Consider the following 23,627-nt stretch of genomic DNA (forward strand, 5'->3'; position numbering starts at 1 on the left):
GAGTTTGTATTATATTGCATAACATAATTGTTGAAGATAAAAGAGATACTTAGGCAAGAAATTTTGCTCAAGACCTAGAGTATGACATTGTTAAAAATGGCTTATCACAACCCCAATTGGGAGAGGAAGATTTTGCATCATACCATCAATTTTTCTAAAGAAATGCCCAACTTCGGAGTAGGCAACACCATTGACAACTAAAAGAGGACTTGATTGAACACATATGGCAATTTCACAATACTTGTCGTCAACTGTAGAGTTTAACTATATTTTTCTTTATATTAAGTAATTTTACAAATTAGTTTAAACTCGAATTATATATTGTGTATTATTGTTATTTATGAAGTTATTAATTTTTTTCGAATATTAATATTTTTATAATAGTGAATTATTTCTTAATTTGTAAATTTTTATAATATTATTGTAAAAATATTAGTAACTACTTAATTTTAATTATTTTAATTAATTAATTAAGTGAGGCCATAATAGAAACTAAATTTAGTTCCTCCTAATAGAAAAGAGAGATATACTTTGAGTTCATATTTATTATTCATAACGTAAAAGTTAATGTGGAGTTACTTTTTATGACAAGTAGACCATAATTAAAGATTGAAAAAAAATAAAAAATATATCAAAGAACATAATCTGAGTCTAAATAATAGTGCCCAAACTAACTAAGCAAAAAAGAGAAAAAGCTCAATTTCCTTAATTTAAAAGAATTTTTAATCATTAGAAAAGTTCTCTTCATTATCAACTTTAATCATATGGCATAACATTTCTATTGTGCTGCAAAAGTTCTCTCTTTGGTCCACTTCTGCTACGCGTCATGATGTCATCTTGATGGAGCAGTAGCCATTGTCTCTTGCCAAGGGCATGCTTCATTGGTTGGTCCTCTTTCAGAAACACGTGTTATTTGTTGATTTTGTTAGTAAATTTTTAAATATGTAAATGTAAGTTAATACTCAAAATGACTCTTAAAATTTGAATTCAATCTCAAATTGGCCTTCTAAATTTTAGTTGACTCAAATTGAACCTCCAAATTTTAAAGTTAACTTACATTAATCTCTCCATCTATTTCCATTAATAACACGTTGGCAGTCACAAAATGACACATCGTTTCTTTGTTGATGTCTAATCTTTCTTAAAACAATATTGTTCGACTCTTTTCTTCATCCTCGTTCTATTGGTTAGAGAAAAAGAAACGAAATGTTCTCTTACTCTAATTTTGATGCTCATCTTTTATAAGACTTGTTATTCTCTAATTACTATGCTGATATAGTGTTTGTGTTAATGCCTTTACAAAAACCACCCACAACCTGAAACTAATTCAATTCCAATTCAATTCTATGATTTGATTCCTTAAAACCAAACAGCACCATCATTTCTTCACTAAAAGGAAAGATAGATAGATGAGTAATAATAGGTTGTATTCTAACAAAATAAATGTATGGAACCGTGCAGGAGGGTTGCTATGAAGACCCTTTTGCTTATTAGTGATTTTCTTCTCTCGTTAAACGCCTTAGCAAGTCCTCCCCTTGATGGGATCATGCTTTTTTAATTGCTAATACATTCACTAAAAAAAAAAGAATAATTACCTAAATCAATCTCTGAAATTTTTAAGGTTGGATACTTTAGTTCCTTGAAATATACAAAAACTCCCTCAAGTTTAATTCAAGCAGACAAATCAATCTCTGATTTTGTTTCTCTATCAATAATAAACAAAAAATGCTAACATGGAAAAATGGACTAGCATACGTGGAAGTCAATTGTCTACGTGTGCAAACAAGACAAATTAGTCCCTAGGGTTAGGTTCTAAAACTGCGTCATTTTAGAGAATACTCAAAACACAACGTTTGATTCCCTTCTCCCCTCCGTCTTTGGACTCCGTTCCTTCCGTGATCACCACCCCCTGAGTTTCTCGTTGCTCGAATATCCTCTTCTACTCGTGATTTTCTCATCCAACCAAATTCTAATTCGCATTTTAGTTCTGATCCACATGCGTTGTACCTATCAGAAAAGAAGGAAGTGGTTATGACATAGAGCACTAAACCCCTGAGACCATGGCCAGCATGCTCTATATCAGCTCTCCCTATTCTCTTTGTCTTTGGTTCTCCGACTCCGCCTACATCTATCTCTCTGTCTCCTTCATCCAAATGTTGAAGGCTCTCATGCCTGTTGCCATCTACTCCATCAGTGTTCTCTTCAAGAAGGAGAGTTTCAAGAATGAGACCATGGCCAACATGCTATCAATTTCATTCAATGTCGCCATTACCGCTTGTGTGAGGCCAAATTTGACGTTTGGAGGGTTTTCTTGCAACTTATGGTTGTTGCATTTGAGGCCACGTGCCTTGTTGTCATTCAGATTCTACTTAATTCAAAGGGGATCTTGCTTAACCCTATCATCTCGCTCTACTACATTGCACCCTACTACCTCGTGTTCTTGTCGGTTCCGTGGTTGATTATGGAGCACCTTTCTCTCAAGGATGACTCCAGTTTCCATTTGGATTTTGTCATCTTGGGGACTGACTCCTTCTACGCTTTTGCTTTTAACCTTGTTGTGTTTTTGCTCAGTGGAAAGACTTCGACTTTGACCATGAACATTGCTGAAGTGGTGAAGTACTAGCTCCTGATTACGTTTTCGTGGTCACTAATTAAGGAGGTTGGCGTTCTTGAAAAAGGAGGGGAAAGGAAAATCAAACACAGTTTTGGAACCCTAATTTCAGGGACTAATTTGTCTTATTTGCACATGTGGACAACTGATTGTCATGTGTACTAGTTCATGCCTCCATGTCAGTATTTTTTGTTTATTATTGATGGTAAAATAAGGCCAGAGACTGATTTGTCTGTCAAAGTTAAATTTAGGAGAGTTTTTTGTGTATTTTAAAAACTGAAAAACTAAAATATCCAATCTTAAAAATTTCAAGAACTGATTTTGGTAATTACTCATTAAAAAAATTTCTCCTTTTTTCCTATTTCTAAACAGGATTGTTTGTTTTGTTTCTTTATTTTTATTATTGTGTGAAGTATTGTTGTTTTGGTGTGTAGTACTCCAAGGAACAAGCTGTAAGAGACCCTGACAAGTGATAATAGGTCCGTTCATGTTATAATTCGCGTAACACCTAGAATGCATTTATATTGTGGTGTTTTTGTTGGTTCCTATTACTTATGTTTCTTCCCCAATACAACAATAATGAGCTCAATTTAAAAATTTGGCTTTTTGGTTAATATTTTTAAAGAGTTAAATAATTAAATTGATTCTATCATAAATTTGTCATGTTGGATAACTGTTATCATGTCACTTGTTAGTCAGTGTATTATTTAATATTCAAGCTAAGTACTCTCTTTAACAAAAATGAACGGGGAGGTTAACATGAATTAACTTTTAAAATTTGAAGATTCAATTTGAATCAATTGAAATTTAAAATGTTAATTTAAAATTGAACTCAAATTTCAAGAATTATTCTAAATATTAATCTTATAGATATGTTGTATATTTTATACCTAACGCAATAACTTTTTAAGGATAACTAATTACTAATTGGGATAAATACTTGGTTAGAAGATAAGGGTGTGTTTGGCAAACATGTTGGAGAGGAGAGAAACACGTTTGAGCTTCTTGAAAGTTTCACTTTTTTTATTTGGCCATTTTTATCTTCCTGAATGGAGAACTGATTCTGCTTCTAAACACACGTTTAGGAGAAGCTAAAATTTATAGCTTTTACGTTTCACTTTCATGGTTGCTTGTTGTCTTTGGAAAATTAGGTGAAATTTTATTTCTTTTTTACTAACGCTACCCTTCATTTTTTTTCTATAAAAAAATACTAGTAACTATTAGTTTTATAATAATTTTTTGTAGTTCTTCTTACTTCTTCATAGTTATTCATTCCAAATTTTTTTTCATTAAAATAGTTCAAATTTGTTTTAATCACTAGCAAATTAAATATTTCAATTTTTTATTATTTTTAATACTCATTTTTATGTTTTAATTTTTATGTTTTTTATCGTATTTTTTACTTATATTTTTTATTATATTTTTTATTTATATGATAAATATTTTTATATTATTTGTATAGTGTTCTGATTTCTCATGTTATGTTTTTATGAGTTTTTTTAATCATTTATTATACTATTTTTTATATGTATATTTTTTTATGAAATCTTTTTTATTTTTGTTTGACTTTTTATTTATTTTATTGTATTTCTTTTATTCATATGACAAATGTTGTTGACTTTTTTAGGATATTTTTATTTTTTTATATGAATTCTTTTTTTTATATCCTTTACTACATTATATTTATGTTGCGTATGAAATTTTTTTTTAAATTTTATTCATACGAATTTTATTTACTTTTTATTATATTTTTTTGTTCATATGATATATGTTGTTGATTTTATGGAATTTTTATTATTTCTTATGTATATGATTTTTTTCTATTCTTTGAAGTACTCTATTTTTGTTTTGTATTAATTTTTTTATTTTTTATTCTGACTTTGTAAAATTTGTAATTGTAATTATTATATACTACGTTTATTATCAAAATTTTGTATAATATAAATTATGATCCTATAAAAAAGGACAAAATAAATAAGAAATTAATTATAAGTAACAACAAAACCATAAATAATAAAAATTTATAATAAAAAATAATACTAAATTAAAGAGTACTAACAGTACTAAAAAATTATAGAATTTTTTTGTTTGACATTATAAAATTTATAATACTCTCTTTTATATTTTTATTTTTTTATTATATTTATTTTATTTATATGATAAATATTTTTATATTATTTTTGTTAGTATTTTGATTTTGCATATATAAAAAAATTATTTATGATGTCTCTTTTAGTAATTTTTCATCTAAGAGTGATTTTGAGTAGTATAATCTAAACAATATTTATACAACATAATTGTTAAACCTAAATAAGATCGATCGGTTCCATTATAAAACTGGTAAATTACATCCTTAATTAGTCTTATTTGTTTGAATTGTTCAAATGATTATCTGGTCAAACCTAATCAAATTTGATTACCTAAAAAATTAAGACCTAATAAATCTAAGCAAAACTTGATCGGTTGAGGGGATGTTTGATGATGCTACACTGGCGTTTGCAGCAAGATCTCATATTTTTAAAAATTAAATAATAAATTATTTATAATTTATTTTATTTATTTGATAATACATTTTTAAATTTTTTTATATTAATTAAGTATTTTCTTATTTTTGATTTCTAACTTTAGTGATTGAAAAAAATTTAATAATAAAAAATTTATATACTTAAATTTAAATAATTAAATTTTAAATTTTATTTTATGATTTTAAAAAAACTAATTTTTATTATCTCTAATTCTTAAATTAGAGTAATTATTTAAAAATAATTTATAAATTTACGAATAAATTTATTTTTTTAAAGTTAATTTTATTGAATTAAAATTAATTTTTAATATTATTCTATATCCTAATTATATTATTATTTGTCCTAAAAAAGAAATCCTAATTTACTAAACACTTCCCTAAACTCTAACCCTAACATTTCAATTACTTTCAGCTGCTACACCCTCTCCCTTTTCTTCCAAAAACGCAAACACATCCACCCCACGCAGAGAAGAGAGAATCGCACTAGGAGAGGGAGCTGTAGCTGAAGACGCGAGTTGGAGGAGCTGCGCCAGTTGCCGCCATTGTCGCCACTGGAAAGCCCTCACCGTCGAAGTCTTCATCATCGTCATCCATGGAGTTGCGAGGAGCGCCGCCGTCGCTGAGGAGGGAGATGTGAGAGGAGAGAAGGTCACGTGGAGGAGGAAGGAAGGAACCGCTGGGTGCCGCCATGCCTTGCCTCCGTCGCCGCTGCTGCTATTGGTTCGCTGTGGCCGTGGTGAGGAGCGCGGATGAGAGAGAGAGAGTCTGTGGAGGAGAGAGAGAGCTCGCGAGGAGAGGGATGGAGGGAGCGTTGCCTGTTCGTGTTGTCATGCTCCTTGCCGTCACGTCCCATTAGCGCTACCATTCATGTCCGCCGCCGTTCTAGCTGCCGAAAACCGCCGCTGGAGCCCCTGTCGTCTTGGTAAGCGTGTTTGTTTCTGTAACCTCTTGAAATCAGTAGTCCATTCTGAGTTGTTAAAGGTTCTGAGATGTTGGTAACGTAGGGTCGCGTTCCGAGTCTTACGTGTTGAGTTTAGTAGCTGTTGCATCTGACATCAGGCTGTTGCGTCGTCACCGGAGCTACTGCTACTCCATTTTCTCAGTTATTCATGAGTCTGGGTTGAGTATCAGTGCTTGCATGTCACGTTTGGGGGTTACGGTTGTTGTTGCGAAAGCGTTATGAGCTGCGGTTGTGGCTGCTGCTGTTGCGGGCCGAGAAGAAAGAATTTTTGACACGCTGTATAACTTTCGGGTTTCGACTATTTAAGGTAGGGACAATTTCTTAAACTCATTTTACTTCCAAGAATCGTTATAAGTTGTTATTAATGCAAAAAAAATGTATGTTTATGATTTTCGTAAGTCTTATGGACTGAACTGAGTTACTTTGAATAAGTGTAATCGCTTGCCTGATTGGTTGTTATTGAAGTAGTCGCTTGATGGTTATATTGATTTTTTGATTGCGTTAGAGTCATGAATTTTGATTTATTAATTTATTTTGTTAAATTGGTGGAAATAATTTGAGATTTGTGAATATTTTGATATTGGAATTAATTTTGTTGATTTATGGAAAATGATTTGAAGAATTAGAAATGATTTGATATTTGGAAGTTTGAATTTTGTTTGATTTTGGAGAAAGGATTTGAGATTTGAAAATAGTTTGGTTAGAACCCTTGAAGAGTGGTAAAAGTCCAAGTTATTAGAAAAAATACCGCCGAAATTTTTATAAGAAATTGGCGGTTTTATTTTGGTTTATTGATGGAAGAATTATGTTTTGGATATTCGATTGATTGGAAATGAGTTTATTGAATTTATATAAATTCAAGAATGATTTGTTGAGGATTTTAATGAAAGATATAAAGTGATGTAAATGTGCATTTAAGAATGGAGGAATTTTTGAGTATTTGAAGACAAATTTTGAGACGTTTTAGAGAAGATGAAGTATTTGAATTTGATTTAGAGAAACGAAACTTGGGAATGTTTTAAATAAGAATGGAATTGAAATTAGTTTTGGTTTAAATGATTTGGTTTTAGTTTACATGATTTGATTTTGATTTCGAGTCGTTTATGTTTGATGGTGAATGTGAATGGAATGAGATTATGATGGATGTTGTGAGGACGGTGGTTTTTTGTCTCACCCACATATTTGACAAGTTAAGGATGAAGGATTTTCTCTCTTGTCATGGTATGGATGTGGGGAAGGTGGAAAGATACTTGATGCGAAATTTACAATTCACAAACTAACTGGCAAGTGCACCGGATCGTACCATGTAATACCTCAAGTGCGTGAGGGTCGATCCCACGAGAATTGATGAACTGAGCAACTATAGTTGAAGGATTCCTTAGTGAGGCAAGTAGAAAGTGATGTTTTGGGTTCCAAAAGGCATTAAAAAGTAATTCAAGAGTAAGAAAGCAAACAGTGAGAATGATGTAAAGCATATGAGAGAAAGCAGTTAAGGCAATCTGTCAGTGACTAAACCCTAACAGACTAAACCCTAATGTTAGGGGTGTTCAAATTCAAACCGATCCAAATTAAACCGTTCATCTAATCCAATTCAAAGCGAAAACCGATTAAAACCGCACTAATTCAGATTTGATTGGATTCTATTTTTTACAAACCGCTAGATCGGATCAGATTTCGGATATACTTTTTATAAACGATCAAATCCAATCCAAATTGCACAATGTGCTATAATATTATTATTTTATTATTATATTTACAATTATACTTGTAACATGTTTAATTTTTTATAGATTTTTATATTATTCATGTATTATTATTATTTAATAAATATTTTATGTTCAAAATATCATTTATTTATTTATTTATTTTAACCAACCTATAATTTTATTTCTATCGTTATGTTATTGTTGGCTTTTTAAGATATTATTGAGACTTGTTATGTCATTGTTGATTATTTAAAACTTGATATTGAGACTTGTTATATGTGTTTAATTTTTTTAATTTATAAACTGCAAATCCAATCCAATCCAAACCGCTTGAAATTGGATCGGATCGGATCAGATTTTTTTTTTTAAAGCATCCAATCCAAACCGCACCGCAAGTAAAATTAGTGTTCGGATCGGATGAGTTTTTTACTCAAAATCGATCCAAACTGCACCGCGAATACCCATACCTAATGTCTTAGTTATTTAGTCTCATCTAACCTAGTTAACTGCCAATGTCTTGGTCACTTAATTTTGAGTAGAGGGTTAAGTTCAATTCTGGTTTATGGCCACAAAAACCCTAATTACCCATAGCTAAGAGGATATGTGTCATGTATCTGATTAGTTCAAGTAATTAGAAATTTAAGAGAAATTTAAACTGTTGTTCAAGTGAGATAACTCTTCAAAGAATCACAAGAACGCAAATAGAATAAGGGTTATTCTTCCGATCTACCCAGATTCATAAGATGAAGAACAAAGTAATCCTTGAAATTGAATCAATACAGTAATTAAAATAGAAAAACAATAGTCTTAATCGATAGAAATAAACAGAACTCCTAACCTTAACCAAGGAAATTTAGTGGCCCATGCTTCAGAGAGAAAACTAAGGTTCAGAAAAGTGTGAAAGTGCGGAAGTGAGAAGATCCTCCCAAATGGTGAATCTTTTTTCTTTTATCTAACTTAATTTGATTTGAAATTAAAATAAAATAATAAATTCTAAACCTAAAAGATTTTGTTTGTAAATAAAAATAACTAAAATAAAAGATAAAATAATAATTAAAAGCTAAATCCAACTAAAGATACTCTAAGAGTGAAGTGTGATCCAAGATGCTCCAAAGCTGGCGTTTAGCACCCAAAGGGGGGCCAAACACTTCTGATCTCGCTGAGTTGCTACTTGACGTTTAGCGCCCTAGTGGACAGCTCCAATTCTTCTATTTTCTTGCACAAAACTCTGGCAAATTGATCCGAATTTCACCTGAAATAATTAAAACACCAAAACAACTCAAAGTAGCATCCAAGGAGGATTTTAATACTAAAATGTACTTAAATTCAATAAATTCTAACTTAAAATAAACAAAAAATAAGGGAAAGATGCTTACGCATCAACACTCTCCTTCGTAATTCCTCTAGGAGAATGTGGAAAGGCACACTCTTTTGATGTGGAAAGGCACTCTCATTCGTTTGTGTTTCTCGTGGAGATGCGCAACCTAGAGACAATGTTCGGGTCAGCTACCGGATGTGTCGGGTTCTGGCAGTTTAACCGACACGTGAGCTCACGACCAGTAGAATAGGCATGCATCATATTGTATTTGTTTGCTTTGTTTGGGTGTGCTTAAGTACTTTAGTTTGCCTATCTGATGAATTTTGTTTAACTGGTAACTGTGATACTTGCTATAATTTTTCGTCAAATGCGTTTGCCTTGTATTTTGTTTGTGCTTATGATTGATTTCTGTTTTGAGTTTTGATGGTGATTGATTTGATTTGGGCCGGAGATCGTGATTTACTAAGTTTGATTAGGTTATCCTAGATATGTATTGAAATGATATGGTAAGGTAATTTATTTGGAACTCTTATAAATATGGTGTGAATGTTAAGTTTGGATAAATAAATGTTGTGATATTTGAAAAATTCATAAGACGAATGAAAAATTACTGTTTTTGAACTATATTCTTTTCTTTATAGTTATCTTCTTATGACAATTCTAAAACCCTCTATTGAGAACTAGCAAAGACGATGTTTTCACCCTCCTACAGACTTCTCTTTTCAGGAAGGACGAGGAAGCTGATGAAGTTTTTGCTGAATCCTTAGCTGTACTATTTTTGTTTGTGCATATATTAGTCATAATTTTTTTTCTCGCCTTTGTCATTATAATTTGTAAGAGGAATAAGAGCTGTATGATTTGTATGTATATAATATGTATAAGTTGCTTGTATAAGAAGTTTTGTATATATGTATATACATATTGGTAAAAATTTAAAAGTATTTCCGATTTTTTCAAGAAAACAGTGATATAGTTTTGAGTTAAAAGCTATCAAATTAACAGAACCGGAAGCGTAATATTCTGATAATAAAGATGTTACTTCTGCACTATCATTAGGTCATCTTGTTCTTTGACGTACATTTTGTTTTTTTTTTATAAAAGTATATTATACAAATAAAAATTTTAAATTATACTTTAATATCTTAAATTAATTTAAAATGGTTCGACTAATGACTCACAAATTGTATTATTGATAAGTGATTTATTATTTTGATTAGATCAATTTTAACATTTATGGATGAAAAATAAAGATGGATCATATAATGACAACATCAGATAGGAGATGTTTTTATACAATTGGTTTTGATATTAAACATTTTAATAGACCTTAATAAATTTTTAAAATATTATCATGTTTATATTATAAACACATGAACATCTAATTAAATATTGTCTATTAATTAAAATTAAAAAAATTACCTACTATATATATATATATAGATATATATATCTGATCCTTTTGAATTAATAAACCATATATTTTTTAATTCTAAAATATATTTCCTTAATTAATAACTCAAATATATATATTTTTGGTGGCTAGCTATAACAATAACTTAAAAACAAAAGAGGTAATAAAAAAGTAATAAATAAATGCTTTTATATATATATATATATATATAATATTTTATTTTTTAATAAAGATATATAAAGATAAAGATACTTTTATATTTATTTACAATATATTAAAATAGAGATTAAGATAATTTTTTACAATAATGCTTTATATTTATATAAAAAATTTAACCAAGTCATCCAAGCACTTTTTTGTTAATGCGCCTCTTCCCTCCTCCTAAGTTACATGAAATACACGCGCACCTCCCTCTCTCTCCTATTAACGTAAACTTCTTCTTCAACATAAACATTATTCAACGTTAATCATTTGCATTGTAATTTTTGGATTTACAATCTCTGTTGCTCTTCGTTCTTCTTCTTTTTTGTTCTCTTTTGCTCGTTGTTCTTCTCTGCTGCTTGTCCTTCTTCTTCCTATTTTTCTTCATTTTCTTCTTCGATTTGTCGATTTATCTTCTTCGTTTTCAGATTTTAATATTCTATCAAAACAATGAATAATTCAACTTTAAATCAGTTGAATGAGAGCGATTTGGATTATTCTTCTGAAACGAATCAAGTAGACAAGGTTTGGATTATTTTTTGAATCGAATTGAATAGAATGCAGTTGCTAAATTGAATTGAATTGAATTGAATGTACGCAGTTGTTTTGAATTGAATTGAATTGAATTTATAATCTCTAAATTGTAGACATAGGTGTTTTGAATATGATTTTATATAATGGATAATGTTCCGTTCATTTAGTACTATACAGTTGATTCAACTTAATAACGTCTTCGGTTCATTATGCAGAAAGCTGTTTTGAATTTGATTTTATATAATGAATAATATTCCGTTCATTTAGTACTATATAGTTGATTCACCTTAATAATGTGTTCGGTTCATTATGCAAAAAGCTATTTTGAATTTGATTTTATGTAATGGATAATGTTCCGTTCATTTAGTACTATACAGTTGATTTACCTTAATAACTTGTTCGCTTCATTATACAGAAAGCTGTTTTGAAACTGAATACTAATAGAAACATTTTTTTAATAGTGATATATGAACTTTTTCGATGCATCTAGTGTATTAATTTCGGTTTATTTGGGTTTTTAGGGCTATTAATGTTTGATGAATACTCTGATTTCATTCACTGTGAACTTGGAACAAAACAGCAGCTAGACAGTTCCAACAGATATATACATTAACATCTCAAACCGACAGGACAATGACTAATCCATCTTAAATCAGATATATACATTAACATTAGATTTTCAATAACATTTACATTAATATTCACATATATACATTCAAAGAAGTAGTGTTTGCTTTTTTAAACAAGTTAAACAAAATAGTGTTAATTACAACCAGTCAAACAAAGTATATCCTATTTACTATCTAAATCCCTATATGTGAATTTATAATAAGGGCTGGAGAGGGTAGCAGATAGCTTCGGGAGTCTTATTGCTTCAGATGCCCGAATCAATTCACTGAATCTAAATATCATATTTAAATCATCAAATTCCAATTGCCAAATCTTCCAACCATATTCACTCCTAGTTAACTTATTATTCAATTAATTTCGGTTAGACCGATATTACATCAATCAAGTGAATCAAATTGACCAACACCAATGAACCGATCAATATATCACAGAAAGAAAATAACAATACATTTTCTATTCATATGCCCTAGTTACGCAATAAAAATGGATTCAGAATAAGTCGATCTACTAAACGAAGCAACTCAATCCACTAAACCTTAAATCGAACTAGGAGAAACGCGAGTTTTGTAAATGAACATAATAATGACAGTTTTTCTCATACTTTGCAGAGTTTTTGTTCTTGTTTTTGTTTGTTTTTTCTTCTTTCTTTCGAAAGCTTGACGCGATTTTGGAGTAGGAACAGTTTCCGTAGAAAATACGATGGAGGTTTGAGAGATTTTGAGATGGATTTAAACTTCTCTAGAAGGAACATTGTGTTATAATAAAGACGCGAATGAATATTAAACGTTTCGGAAGTTTGGATGCGTAAATACATGCTCATTTAATGGGATTGAATTTTTTTAATGTTGAGCCAACTTTAATAGAAAAATTACATGAATATGTAGTATAATCGAATATTTTAATACAGTTTAGTCTTTTAACTTTCTATTTTAAGTAACTAATCGATACAATTACCTTATTAGTTATCTATTTGAATGACTCTATACCCATTTTATTTTCATTTCACATGGGCTTTACACATAATAATTATAATTCAAGTGTTTTTATTACAAATTAAACATACGAATGAATAAAAATTTATTATTTATTTCTAATATTATGATTTAATTATTCTGTTGGTTTTTATTATTTTACTAAATTTATAATTACATTTTTATATTTTTTTTAATTGGACTCTTATATTAATTTTAATTTTTTAGTTAGATCTTTGTTAGTATAAAAAAATTAGAATTAACGAAATATTTTTTCACAAATTGAAGTTACCCATAAAATTTGAATTTAACTAAATCTTTGATAACATATTTTTTGAGAAGAATAATTTATTAATTTAATATTTTTGACATAGAAATAACCTAATTATAAAATTAAAAGTAATATAAAGACTCAATTAAAAGAAAAAAAATATATAAACCTAATTGTAAATTTAGTGAAATTATAGAGACTAATCGAATAATTAAATCTCAAATTAATAATTAATATTATCATTATGAATTATAATATTGACTTTAGATATAATTAAAAATAGAATTAAAACTGATAAAAAAAACTAAATTTTAATTTTACAAAGATACTATTCCTATAAAATATTAATTACTTTACTTATGCATATATACCTATATAAACATTAGGTTTATTCTACTAACTCTCATCTTAACAAATTAAAAGTTTTAATACAAAGACACAGTTCATAAAAACCTCACCAAAAAATGTGATAATTAGATTCTCAAAGTTTGTGCGTGCGTTTATGGGAGACGTTCATTTTTGCCGACCAAAAAGCTCTAATATATCTTGAAAGAAATGATTTTACTAGATGAAATAAATTACTCTTATACTATTATTTTAATTGAAAATAAAAGTAGCAAACTCTAATTGCCACAAGGTAGAAAGAATGAGCTAGCTAGCATTCATCTTTTCCTCAATGCATACCGCATTATGGAAAACATTCACACTGTTAGTAAATGAAAGAACTCCAATATATTTCAAAATAATTTACTAGATAAAACGATAAATTACTCTTACACTATTATTTTGATTGACAATAAAAGTAATAAACTTAATTGCAACAAAATAAAAGAAAATACGTTGGTATTGTGGATATTTATAAGGAGTGTGTTTTATTATTCAAATTTTATTTTCATAAAAATCAAATATACTCAGAGAAAAGATAAAAAAAATACTACAATATATACACTCTACACACAGAAAAATAATATAAAATCAAGTTAAATTATTATAATTTAAAAAAATAAAAAAGTTGTTGTGATTAAGATATTTATTTTAAAAAATAATGCTAGAATAGAACTATCCTTAAAACAAATCAAACAAGTATTAATATTAAATTATGAAAATCTAATACCAATAAATAGGTTATAAAAAAAACTCTAAAGACATCCCAACAAACACCCATAAAAAAACAACATATTAATCAATAATAGAAATGCTAATGAAAAATTTAAAATATCATCATTACGCAATCAAAATTTCATATAAATACTAAACATTGTATTTAGAAATATTTAAAAAAATTCAATAACTAAAAAATATTATACTAAAATCATTTTTTATCTGCTAACAAATTATAACTCAAATAACATCGTCTTTTTATACTTACTTATAAGTTGTCGGTTCGACTAAGTCCGGTAAAAATTTGGCTTAAGAATTTAAGTTAGACATTTTTTTAGAATTTATAGTGAAATCACCGGAAGTAGACACTCTATAAACAATCGTATTTAAGAAAAATAAAGTTTTAGAAAATAATAAATTTTTTTATTTTATTTTAATGAAAAAACCTACTATACTATTGTGTATTTCCCCTTTTACCTTACGAAAGGCTCTTAAAAGATATCCTTAAACCCTCCATAAAAAAAAAAAGGATATCGTTAAACCCTAAAACCCTATCAACAACAATGGATCGTAATTGAAAGAAGGCTTGGCACATGGTGTTGCTACTGTGGCATCCCTCTTCATCATTTCCATGGCCATTGCTACCTTGAAATTCGCCTCCAGATCCAACCTTTACATTCTTCGCCCCACTCCCTTCCAGTGCATCCGTAAGGTTGTCCCAAAATCCCTAGCTCTCGTTGACGCAGAGGCATGTAGCACCCCATCCCCAGTTCCTCGACCAGGCAAGTCAACACTCTTAGTATTCTTGTTCAAATTTTGATTTTTTTTATTTAATATTTAGTCTTTGATAATTTCTTCCTCTCTAAATGTTCAATTGGAGTTCCTGTGCTGTTTAATTGATGTTGGCGGTGATTCTGAGACCGCTTTTTCTTTTATGGTTTGTTGAATTGGTGAAGGGGATACGAAGATCCCAGCATGGAAGAAATTGAGTTCCAAGGAGCTTGGACTTCGGTTTTCGATGATAGCAGGCCCTATCAAGGAGGTTTTGAAAGTGCTTAATGAGAAGCGTACATATTGCTCTTCTAACTTCCTTTGTGTGGATGAATGAAAGAGCATGATTTCCTTTATATTGTGTTTCTTCATTGTTATTGAATAAAACATTTATGGCACCTTCTTTCACATAGTAAATTGTGAATTTTTTCATGAGCCTCATCATTTGGTTTGTAGTCTTAGTCTTGCAAGAGAATTTGGGGCTCTCCTATAGCTTTTGTAACTACTAACTAAGTTTAGACCTGCAAATAACAATCTTTTACCCTCGAACATCACTTGTGCACAAGATTCTGAGATTTCTAGGTTTATGTTTCCAAGTTTAGAGAGGGAACTGCATAGTTGTTGACCCTTTTCTTCACCATGTAGGGTATGATGTATATCTTGTTGGAGGTTGTGTCCGGGATCTTATACTAAAGCAAATACCTAAGGACTTTGATATTATTACTTCAGCTGATCTTAAAGAGGTTATGACCTTTCTCTTGTACTTTTATTTTGCAGGTTTTGATTTTATTTCCTGTTATCAATATATTGTGAAGGAAATTGTGAAAACAAGACTTAGTAGTTATCACAACTTTCCTTATAAAACTTTGAAAGCAAAAGAAAAATTGAAGAATTTGAACATCTTTGTAATTATCAAATGAAATATATCAAATATAATGAAAATAGGAAACGAAGCACACTTGTAATGCCCTCTATTAATGTTTGGGCTTGTATTTGCATATTTGAATCTTAACTTTTTGTATTAATCATGATTTAATTTGTAGGTGTTGAGAACATTTACATGGTGTGAGATAGTTGGTAAAAAGTTTCCCATATGTCATGTTCATATGGATGGTACCATTGTCGAGGTTTGTCTGGCAGAACTATCTTTAGTGTAGTGATTGCTTAATTTTTCTCTATCAAGCATGCCTTCACTTTATGTCTACTTTTAAAGATAACATTGTCATAATTTTCAATTAGGTTTCGAGTTTCAATACTGCTACAAGGAAGTCAAATCACTTTCATCATGACATCGAGGCACCTAGTGGCTGTGATAAGAAGGACTATCTTCGTTGGAGGAATTGTTTGAAACGCGACTTTACAATTAATGGGTAGTGTATCTATCCTTGCAATTTAGAGAACAGAAAAATTATTTCCTTTTTAATATGCATTGAGCTGCTTTTTTCTCTGACATCTCAACATTGTTTACAATTTGGAATTCACCTCATTTTCTGCAGCTCTTTGTGATGTTAATGAAATTCACGCTCTTCCAGGTTGATGTTTGATCCGTATGCAGGAATTGTATATGATTACATGGGAGGAATGGAAGATATTGAAAAGGCTAAAGTGTGCATGTATCTCTTGGTGGTTATAGTTTCATATTATTATTTTCTACCACCATTAGCGATTAATTTAGTTAATTTGAATAGGTGCGAACTGTTGTTCCTGCAGCTTCTTCATTTCAGGAGGATTGTGGTGAGTTTTTGTATAGCAATGTATAAGGTTAAAAATAACCTTTCCTGTAGTTTAGATTGTTTAAACTTCTTTCAGACTCCCTGCTGCTTCTCTGAATGGTGAGTATATTATGCAGCTCGTATTTTACGTGCAATTAGAATTGCGGCTCGCTTAGGATTCAGTATTTCAAGTGAAACAGCTCATTCTGTTAAAAATCTTTCTTCATCAGTATTACGGCTTGATAAGGTGTTTAAAAATCTCCCCTCCTCCTTTGTCTATTATACTAAAAAATTATTAGGCATCCATGAGAATATCCTGCGTGAGTTGCCCTCCTTAATTGTTTTAGGGTAGGCTCCTGATGGAAATGAATTATATGCTTGCTTATGGATCCGGTGAAGCTTCTTTGAGATTATTATGGAAGTTTGGCCTTTTAGATATACTACTCCCCTTTCAGGTACACCGTACATGATGATTATGCATGTTAATTTCTAAATTTCAGTTGCCAAATGTTAGCTCAAACTGATATTGACGTTACAGGCTGCTTACTTTGTTCGTCATGGATTTCGGAGACGGGACAAAAGAACTAATATGCTTTTGGTAACAAATATTCATTCCAATTTGGATATAGCTTTGATAATCTGAGAATAGTGCTATTTGTTACTTCCATATTAATTAAATGTATAAAATTTTATCACCACATTCACTTGGAATTTCATCTGCAGTCATTATTCTATAATTTGGATAAGCTATTGGCACCCAACCGTCCATGTCACAGTAGCTTATGGTAAGGTCTACATGACAACAAAGCCTGTTTCATGTTTAATTCGTTAGTGATATATGCAAGGGTTCACAAAATAAGCAAGTCTCACTAGGAATCTAAGCTTTCAGGGTTGGCATCCTAGCATTTCATAAAACATTGAGTGATCAACCAAGGGAAGCCTCGGTGGTTGCTGCATTTAGCCTTGCAGTTCATAATGGTGGAAATTTATTGGAAGCAGTAGACATAGCTAGGAGGATCAACAAACAACACAATGCCAGGTTTCCTGAGTTATTAGATCCTTCAGGTCTAGATGCAGAGGATTTGGAAGAAGAGATTCTGGATCTTGCTGACTCTGTTAAAGGGACACTCTCACAGATGACAACTAGGTATTTGGTATCTCAGGCTATGGCCGACTATCCTCAAGCCCCTCATTCAGATTTGGTGCGCATACTCTTGACTTCGATTGATATATGTACTTCTTAACACTTAACAGTAGTTACTTTGAAGACTGACCTTTGACAATTTGACAGGTGTTCATCCCATTAGGAATGTACCTAAAGGCTCTCAGCATTTTTGACTGCGTCAAAGTAAATTCTTGTAAGAAATTTTTGTCAAAGCAAGGCAGGAAAATTGATTATGGATCTTTAGTTCAAGGTGAGCTGGAAGAAATACGGCATGTGTTTGCGAGGATTGTATTTGATACCATATATCCGCTGCGCCTAGATAAAGAGAATTCGTAAAAGATCAACTGGATTTCACAGGAAGAGGGTAGTTTGAAGTGAAAATAGAAATTTGAGGAAATTGATTCTGGTGTAGGCATCAAATAGTCCGGCCCCCAAACTGCAGCAAAAGTGGTACTAGCTAGCCGTCATCAACTTCTTTTGCGATGAAGCAGTGATAATTTTTGTTCTTTATTTGGGGATATGGGGTTGCCCCGAGATTTAGTGTATGTACCTACCTCATAGGTTATGTAGGCAGCGGATGAATGGGGGAAAGTTTTTCCACCGAGCAAGTGTTTTTTGTTTTGTTATAGAATAATTCTTTCATTCCATCAATATCAAGCTTACAGTTTGCTGAATCTGTAGATGTAGCAATCTCATACAGCCAATTATTGAATTCCTTTATTCTGGAATCAAATTCAAAATCAAGTACAGAACACTGATAACAGCCTTTATCAATGTAAAGAACCGCATAATGCAAGCAATAATTTGAAAAAGGTGGATGGCATTTTGCTGTGTGATTATATACAAGAGATTTTCAGTTGAATCGGGTGCAAGATGAGAGACGTAGTTTACATGGCAGACACTGAATGAAACACTAAAGATTTGTCATTTGTCTGACTCCAAAAATTTTTCCATATGTATTTGATGTGATAAAAGTGGGAAAGGACTAAGCCAACAACAACCCAGAAGGCAAACTATATTGTATTACACCATAAACAACTGAGCTAACAAAATCAAATCCGAAATAAATGAAGTACAAAATCTTAAACATTCATCTTAGTGATGAAGTATAGTTGTGGTGCTGTAATAAAGCAGGCAACAAGACAAGAAGCAGCAGCACTGGCATAGCACCCTGACACATTATTTCTCTGTCAAAAATAGTCTCTATTCCGCAATGGTGTGACGTCCTACTTGGCAGCTTTAGGTGCACCTCCACCAGTGGTAGGCCTGAAATACCAAAACAGCAAGCAAAGAACATGTGAACAAAACTAGAGAACATATTAGTAGCGAGGAGACAGGTTGAGGTTACTTACAGCCCTACAAATACTTTGAAGGAATCATAGAGTCCCCACTGAGCTCCTGTTAGTGTTCCAATCATAACTATACGAAGAGGAAGTCCACGTGTGAAAAGACCAACTAGCCCTATCTTCTTCACAGCCTGCAACATCCAGTATCGGAGTTATTTATTTGAACGTCTAAAACGTGAACATTTATGGGATATGTAAAGGTGGCAGATTTGGTGTGCACTTTTCTGCACTTACATCACCAACAGTGGCTCCCTTGGCATTGTTCAGGAAGGAAACAAGATTGTCTGCAGGGTGTGAGACAATAGCACAGAGCACGCCAGCAATGTATCCAGCTGCAAAACTCACTCCAAGCTGCAATCCTTTGCTGCACTGATCTTTCGGTGTTGGGACGACATTCTTGTACAGCATCTCCACAACAGTCTCAAACGAAGCAAATTTCATCATTGTGTCTGTCATGAATCACGTACATACCCTTTAATATTGCATAATGCAACGATATTCTTTTATTTGCATTCACTCTAGTACAAGGTGACATTAATTTTGACAGATTATTAATTACAACAAATTTTAATTACTAGTTCATTATTAAAGAGCAAAGAAAGGAGTTCAATGGGAAACCAAGTTAATCATGCTGCAATTCTGTTATTTGGATGAAGTGTGTGCAAACTTACATGGAATCTGGCGGCCCCAGAGTGGAACAAGTCCTTTATACAACCTGCACATCAAATCCAAATCCTTAACAAATTTGAAGCTTCAAATCCCAACAAAATACTAAGTAATGAAATGATAGATCCCAACCAAGAGCAAAGAAAAGTATGTATACCCTCCAGCACCCTCAGCCTTAATGAACTTGGGTAATCCATCTGACAAACCTCTCGCAAATCCAGGTTGGGTTTGCACACGAACTTTGACAGCCTCCATGGGGCACAGTGCAATATCAGCAATGACTTCAGCAGAGGCTGATCCTGCTAGAAATATGAAGGTTTTGTACTTGGCTGCATTCTCTGGGCCTGCAAGATCTGAGTAGTATTTCTTGAAGAATTCATAGAATCCAAACTTGCATGCTCCCTGAGCACTGTACCCAAGCAGTGTTGGGACCCAACCCCTGAAGAACCCTCTCATTCCTTGCTCCTTCATCAGAACTCCGAATCCTGATGATATGTTCTTGTACTTTACTGGGTCAATCTGAAATACATGTTAATTACTCCTAAAAATTTATAGAATAATTCTCTAAGATTTTAAAAATCGGATACTTGAGTCCTTCAAATTTCAAAATATACAAAATAGTTTCCAATGTTTATCTTTCTTAGACAATATACCCACCTCCAATTTCATTAAAAAAGTGAAGTTCAAAACAGTGAAATACAAAACAATTTCTGAAAAGTTTAAAAAATATCAAAACAGTCCATAAAAAGTTTTAAAATTTTCAAAATAGTTATTCCGATTAAATGGATCAAATTGGAGATAAACGTGATGACTGTTTTGTTTTGAAACCTATACTAAATGTTCAATATTAAAGACAATTTGGATAATTACTTAAATCTCATGTATGATGATGACTTTGAATATGCAATAGGTTTTGGATCAAATTATGAACCAATGCAGAAGAGAAAAGCATTATAGAGGACCTGCATGTTGCACTTGACGAGATCGAGAGGAGTGACGGTCATGTGAGTGAGACCACAGCTGAAGACGCCACCAAAGCTGCATGCGGCGTAGTAAGCAGGAGAATACAATGGAATACTCTCTTTTGGTGCAGGGATCATAAAATTATTATTACTATTCCTACCCTCTGAGCCTGAGAATGGAGGTGGTGATGATGATGAAGAATAATGCGAGGACACATTGTTGAGCAATGTTTTTGGTGAGTAAAGGAAGGAAGGGATAAGAGAGTAGCGAGGTTGGTCAGAGGGAGCCATTATCGAGAATTCACAAGAAGTATATTATTCTTTTCTTGTTTGTGTTTATGTGTGTAGGTAGTTTTTTGCCAGGGTGAAGAAGTAAAAAGAGAAAGGGGAAAACAAAAGTAGAAAGTGTGTTTAGTTTTGAGAGAAGGGGCGAGAAACTTGGAGGGTTTGTGGTAAGGAGAGGCATGAACAACCATGGAGTTATGTGAACCAACGAGTCCTTTGTTTCCGCGCTCTTCTTTGACTTTGTAATCTCCTGCATTTTTCATGTTACGCCTTTCACTACACCCACATACCTATTAACTCACCAGAAGCACAAAACTGCATGCTTCAATATCCATAATGTTAAAGTAGCCAATTTTTAACTTTTTCTTTTTCTTTTTGTAGTATATCTTTTTACATGATCTGAATTAAAATTTTAATTTTAATTGTAAGAATATAATTATTTATATCTCTTTCTATTTGATATTAGAGTTTTTATGAAAAAGGATATTTAATTATTGATAAAAAAATTCAGCATACGATAAATTAAACAATTATGTAACTTTAAAAAAGACTTCTGTACATAGATACATTTTATGAAAATCACGTATATAAGTAGAGGTTATAATATATGATAGCTATGCAAATTTTAATCACATCTTAATATATTAGTACAACAGACTAAACTTGTATCAAGTTTTCTTTCTTTTATTTATTTGAAAAAGAACAAACATGTCTGTGTATGTGTCTATTTAGATGAATTCTCAAATTAAATAATAATGTGTATTTTTTTTTTGAAATAAGCAATTAAAAAAATACTAAAATGGATGTAAGCAACTCCATGTCTACGTTTCTTTTTTTTAATTATTTAAAGAAAAAATGAAAATTATAAAAGTTGCTAAAATAGGAAATACTGCGCAGCATTATTCACTGAGCGTGACGATGATGAATAGCCGAAAACTGCCAAATGAGTTAAGTGATAAGTGCCACGTAATTTTGGATAGAGTGTTATGCACCACTTCTTTCATTCCCATTTATGATTTTACCCAAGTAGCTAGCCAATACCCTATTCCGTATTGTTCTTCCGGTGACATGCTTTTTTCCTTTCCATCCAGCTGATAATACACCCTTCAGTCCCTATCTCTTCTTATTCTTATTATTCAATGGCCTCATCATCAGTTTCAGCCACTTCTCTTAGGTTCGCACAATCTCTCAGTTTGTCTAGCAAGACTACTCTCCAGGTTCTATATACATCTTGTTTATTCATATTAATTTAACAGCTTTGTTTATTCTGAACATGTTATGTTTTTTATATATTGGTAAAACTTGTAGGCTAGTTCAAGATTTGGGGCAGTTTCTGTGGGATGGAGCAGGAGGAGCTTTCCTTCTTTAAGATCCTCTCGCTTCCGCATCTGTGCGGTTAGTTTGTTATTTATTTATTTATTTAGTTAGCTGGTTAGTTACATTCCCCTGTTTGGAACTGAAACTCATTTAATTTAGTTAGTTATTTGTTTGTTACAAATGATATGACGCAGGCACAGCCTGAGACAGTTGACAAAGTGTGCGAGATAGTGAGGAAACAGCTTGCTCTGCCTCCGGAATCTCAACTTACCCCTGAAACCACCTTCACAGCACTTGGTGCTGACTCCCTTGACACTGTATGTACTTAATATTCAAATAAATACTATATATTATATATCTTTCATAATTTATTTTTCATAATTCAGTAAAGGTGTTTGTTTTTAATATATGCATTCATTGATGCAGGTGGAAATAGTGATGGGTTTGGAGGAAGAGTTTGGAATTAGCGTTGAGGAGCAGAGCTCTGAAAACATCACTTGTATCAAAGAAGCTGCTGATTTGATAGACAAACTCCTTCAAAACAAAACTCCCCCTAGCTAGTTGTGTGCCCACAAGCTCAATTATATCCATTGCCAAAAAAAACACACAAAAAAAGCATTTCTTGAGAGCACAAGTGTAACTGAACGAGGTTAATTGAATTTTGGATTAGACATGTTCTTTAGGTGGATAATTAGTATTTTTATTTTTCCATTGTGAGCTTTATTTGACGTTTGAACTTACTATCTGTTGTAAGACTCTCCGAATATGTCTGTTTTTGCCGTCAAGCTTCAGAAATTATTGCATGTTGATTTGATTCCAGAAAGTGAGATTTCAACCTTGGTATTAGCTTTTGCAGGATGGTATCATACGCCATGTTTGTTCTGTTGTAGGACTTACCATATCAGAATAAAGTACTGGCTAATCACGTGTATACAATAGCGTCTATTGTGGCTATGGTGCTTTAGAAAATACAACCATGCTAAGTGTGGACGGATATAAAAGGGGTGAAATGGCTTTGTTCCTTCCAAAATTTTAAAAAACTATATCTATGTATGAAATATTTGTTAAAAGAAAAGAAAAAGGACATATAGGTCTCTAACTTTTTAAGTTTTTGACAAATACATTTCTGATAAAATTTAAATATAAAAAAATTTCCAACTTTAA

General features: G+C 31.5%; 3 protein-coding genes, 1 long non-coding RNA gene and 1 pseudogene across 6 annotated transcripts; 4 read left to right on the forward strand and 1 right to left on the reverse strand.

Moving 5' to 3' along the window:
- Nucleotides 1–1,888: 1,888 nt before the first annotated feature.
- Nucleotides 1,889–2,776, forward strand: LOC112771115 (probable sugar phosphate/phosphate translocator At2g25520; annotated as a pseudogene).
- Nucleotides 2,777–5,530: 2,754 nt separating this feature from the next.
- On the forward strand, nt 5,531–6,584 carry LOC112790980 (uncharacterized). The gene is made up of 2 exons (XR_003197005.3): nt 5,531–6,057; nt 6,140–6,584. It is a non-coding gene; the product is annotated as an uncharacterized lncRNA (long non-coding RNA).
- Nucleotides 6,585–14,719: 8,135 nt separating this feature from the next.
- On the forward strand, nt 14,720–18,561 carry LOC112790981 (uncharacterized). Of its 3 annotated transcripts, none has more exons than XM_025833627.3 (13): nt 14,720–15,021; nt 15,196–15,306; nt 15,656–15,753; nt 16,054–16,137; nt 16,250–16,380; nt 16,543–16,615; nt 16,699–16,744; nt 16,860–16,969; nt 17,070–17,177; nt 17,261–17,320; nt 17,446–17,507; nt 17,612–17,924; nt 18,014–18,561. In XM_025833627.3, exons 1-13 carry the CDS (start codon nt 14,871–14,873, stop codon nt 18,221–18,223), a joined length of 1,557 nt encoding a protein of 518 aa, XP_025689412.1. In that variant the 5' UTR covers nt 14,720–14,870; the 3' UTR covers nt 18,224–18,561. The 3 variants fall into 3 exon arrangements, with proteins under 3 accessions (XP_025689412.1, XP_025689413.1, XP_025689414.1); XM_025833629.3 differs by having other exon boundaries at nt 14,807–15,021; nt 15,196–15,281; XM_025833628.3 differs by lacking the exon at nt 15,196–15,306 and having other exon boundaries at nt 14,729–15,021.
- A 254-nt stretch (nt 18,562–18,815) lies between these two features.
- LOC112790982 (mitochondrial phosphate carrier protein 3, mitochondrial) lies at nt 18,816–21,414 on the reverse strand. Its single transcript, XM_025833630.3, has 6 exons — nt 20,862–21,414; nt 20,057–20,418; nt 19,905–19,948; nt 19,468–19,682; nt 19,240–19,364; nt 18,816–19,153 (listed from the first exon to the last, which is right to left on the reverse strand). The coding sequence occupies exons 1-6, from the start codon at nt 21,150–21,152 to the stop codon at nt 19,114–19,116; spliced, it is 1,077 nt and encodes a 358-aa protein (XP_025689415.1). The 5' UTR covers nt 21,153–21,414; the 3' UTR covers nt 18,816–19,113.
- A 640-nt stretch (nt 21,415–22,054) lies between these two features.
- LOC112790983 (acyl carrier protein 4, chloroplastic) lies at nt 22,055–23,286 on the forward strand. The gene is made up of 4 exons (XM_025833631.1): nt 22,055–22,363; nt 22,455–22,541; nt 22,658–22,780; nt 22,890–23,286. The coding sequence occupies exons 1-4, from the start codon at nt 22,286–22,288 to the stop codon at nt 23,022–23,024; spliced, it is 423 nt and encodes a 140-aa protein (XP_025689416.1). The 5' UTR covers nt 22,055–22,285; the 3' UTR covers nt 23,025–23,286.
- Nucleotides 23,287–23,627: the final 341 nt, after the last annotated feature.

This window comes from Arachis hypogaea, chromosome 3 (assembly GCF_003086295.3).
Source record: "Arachis hypogaea cultivar Tifrunner chromosome 3, arahy.Tifrunner.gnm2.J5K5, whole genome shotgun sequence".
NCBI lineage: Eukaryota > Viridiplantae > Streptophyta > Magnoliopsida > Fabales > Fabaceae > Arachis > Arachis hypogaea.

What these genes read in the sequence shown, in the direction of transcription:
- LOC112790981 (XM_025833627.3), top strand. Translation starts at nt 14,871, where the DNA reads ATGGCCATTGCTACCTTGAAATTCGCCTCCAGATCCAACCTTTACATT. An exon ending in ATATACTACTCCCCTTTCAG is followed by an intron (nt 17,178 to 17,260) that starts GTACACCGTACA and finishes TTGACGTTACAG; the next exon opens with GCTGCTTACTTTGTTCGTCA. An exon ending in AAAGAACTAATATGCTTTTG is followed by an intron (nt 17,321 to 17,445) that starts GTAACAAATATT and finishes TTTCATCTGCAG; the next exon opens with TCATTATTCTATAATTTGGA.
- LOC112790982 (XM_025833630.3), bottom strand. Translation starts at nt 21,152, where the DNA reads ATGGCTCCCTCTGACCAACCTCGCTACTCTCTTATCCCTTCCTTCCTT. An exon ending in CTGGGGCCGCCAGATTCCAT is followed by an intron (nt 19,683 to 19,904) that starts GTAAGTTTGCAC and finishes GATTCATGACAG; the next exon opens with ACACAATGATGAAATTTGCT. An exon ending in TTCAAAGTATTTGTAGGGCT is followed by an intron (nt 19,154 to 19,239) that starts GTAAGTAACCTC and finishes TTGGTATTTCAG; the next exon opens with GCCTACCACTGGTGGAGGTG.
- LOC112790983 (XM_025833631.1), top strand. Translation starts at nt 22,286, where the DNA reads ATGGCCTCATCATCAGTTTCAGCCACTTCTCTTAGGTTCGCACAATCT. An exon ending in CTCGCTTCCGCATCTGTGCG is followed by an intron (nt 22,542 to 22,657) that starts GTTAGTTTGTTA and finishes GATATGACGCAG; the next exon opens with GCACAGCCTGAGACAGTTGA. An exon ending in GTGCTGACTCCCTTGACACT is followed by an intron (nt 22,781 to 22,889) that starts GTATGTACTTAA and finishes TCATTGATGCAG; the next exon opens with GTGGAAATAGTGATGGGTTT.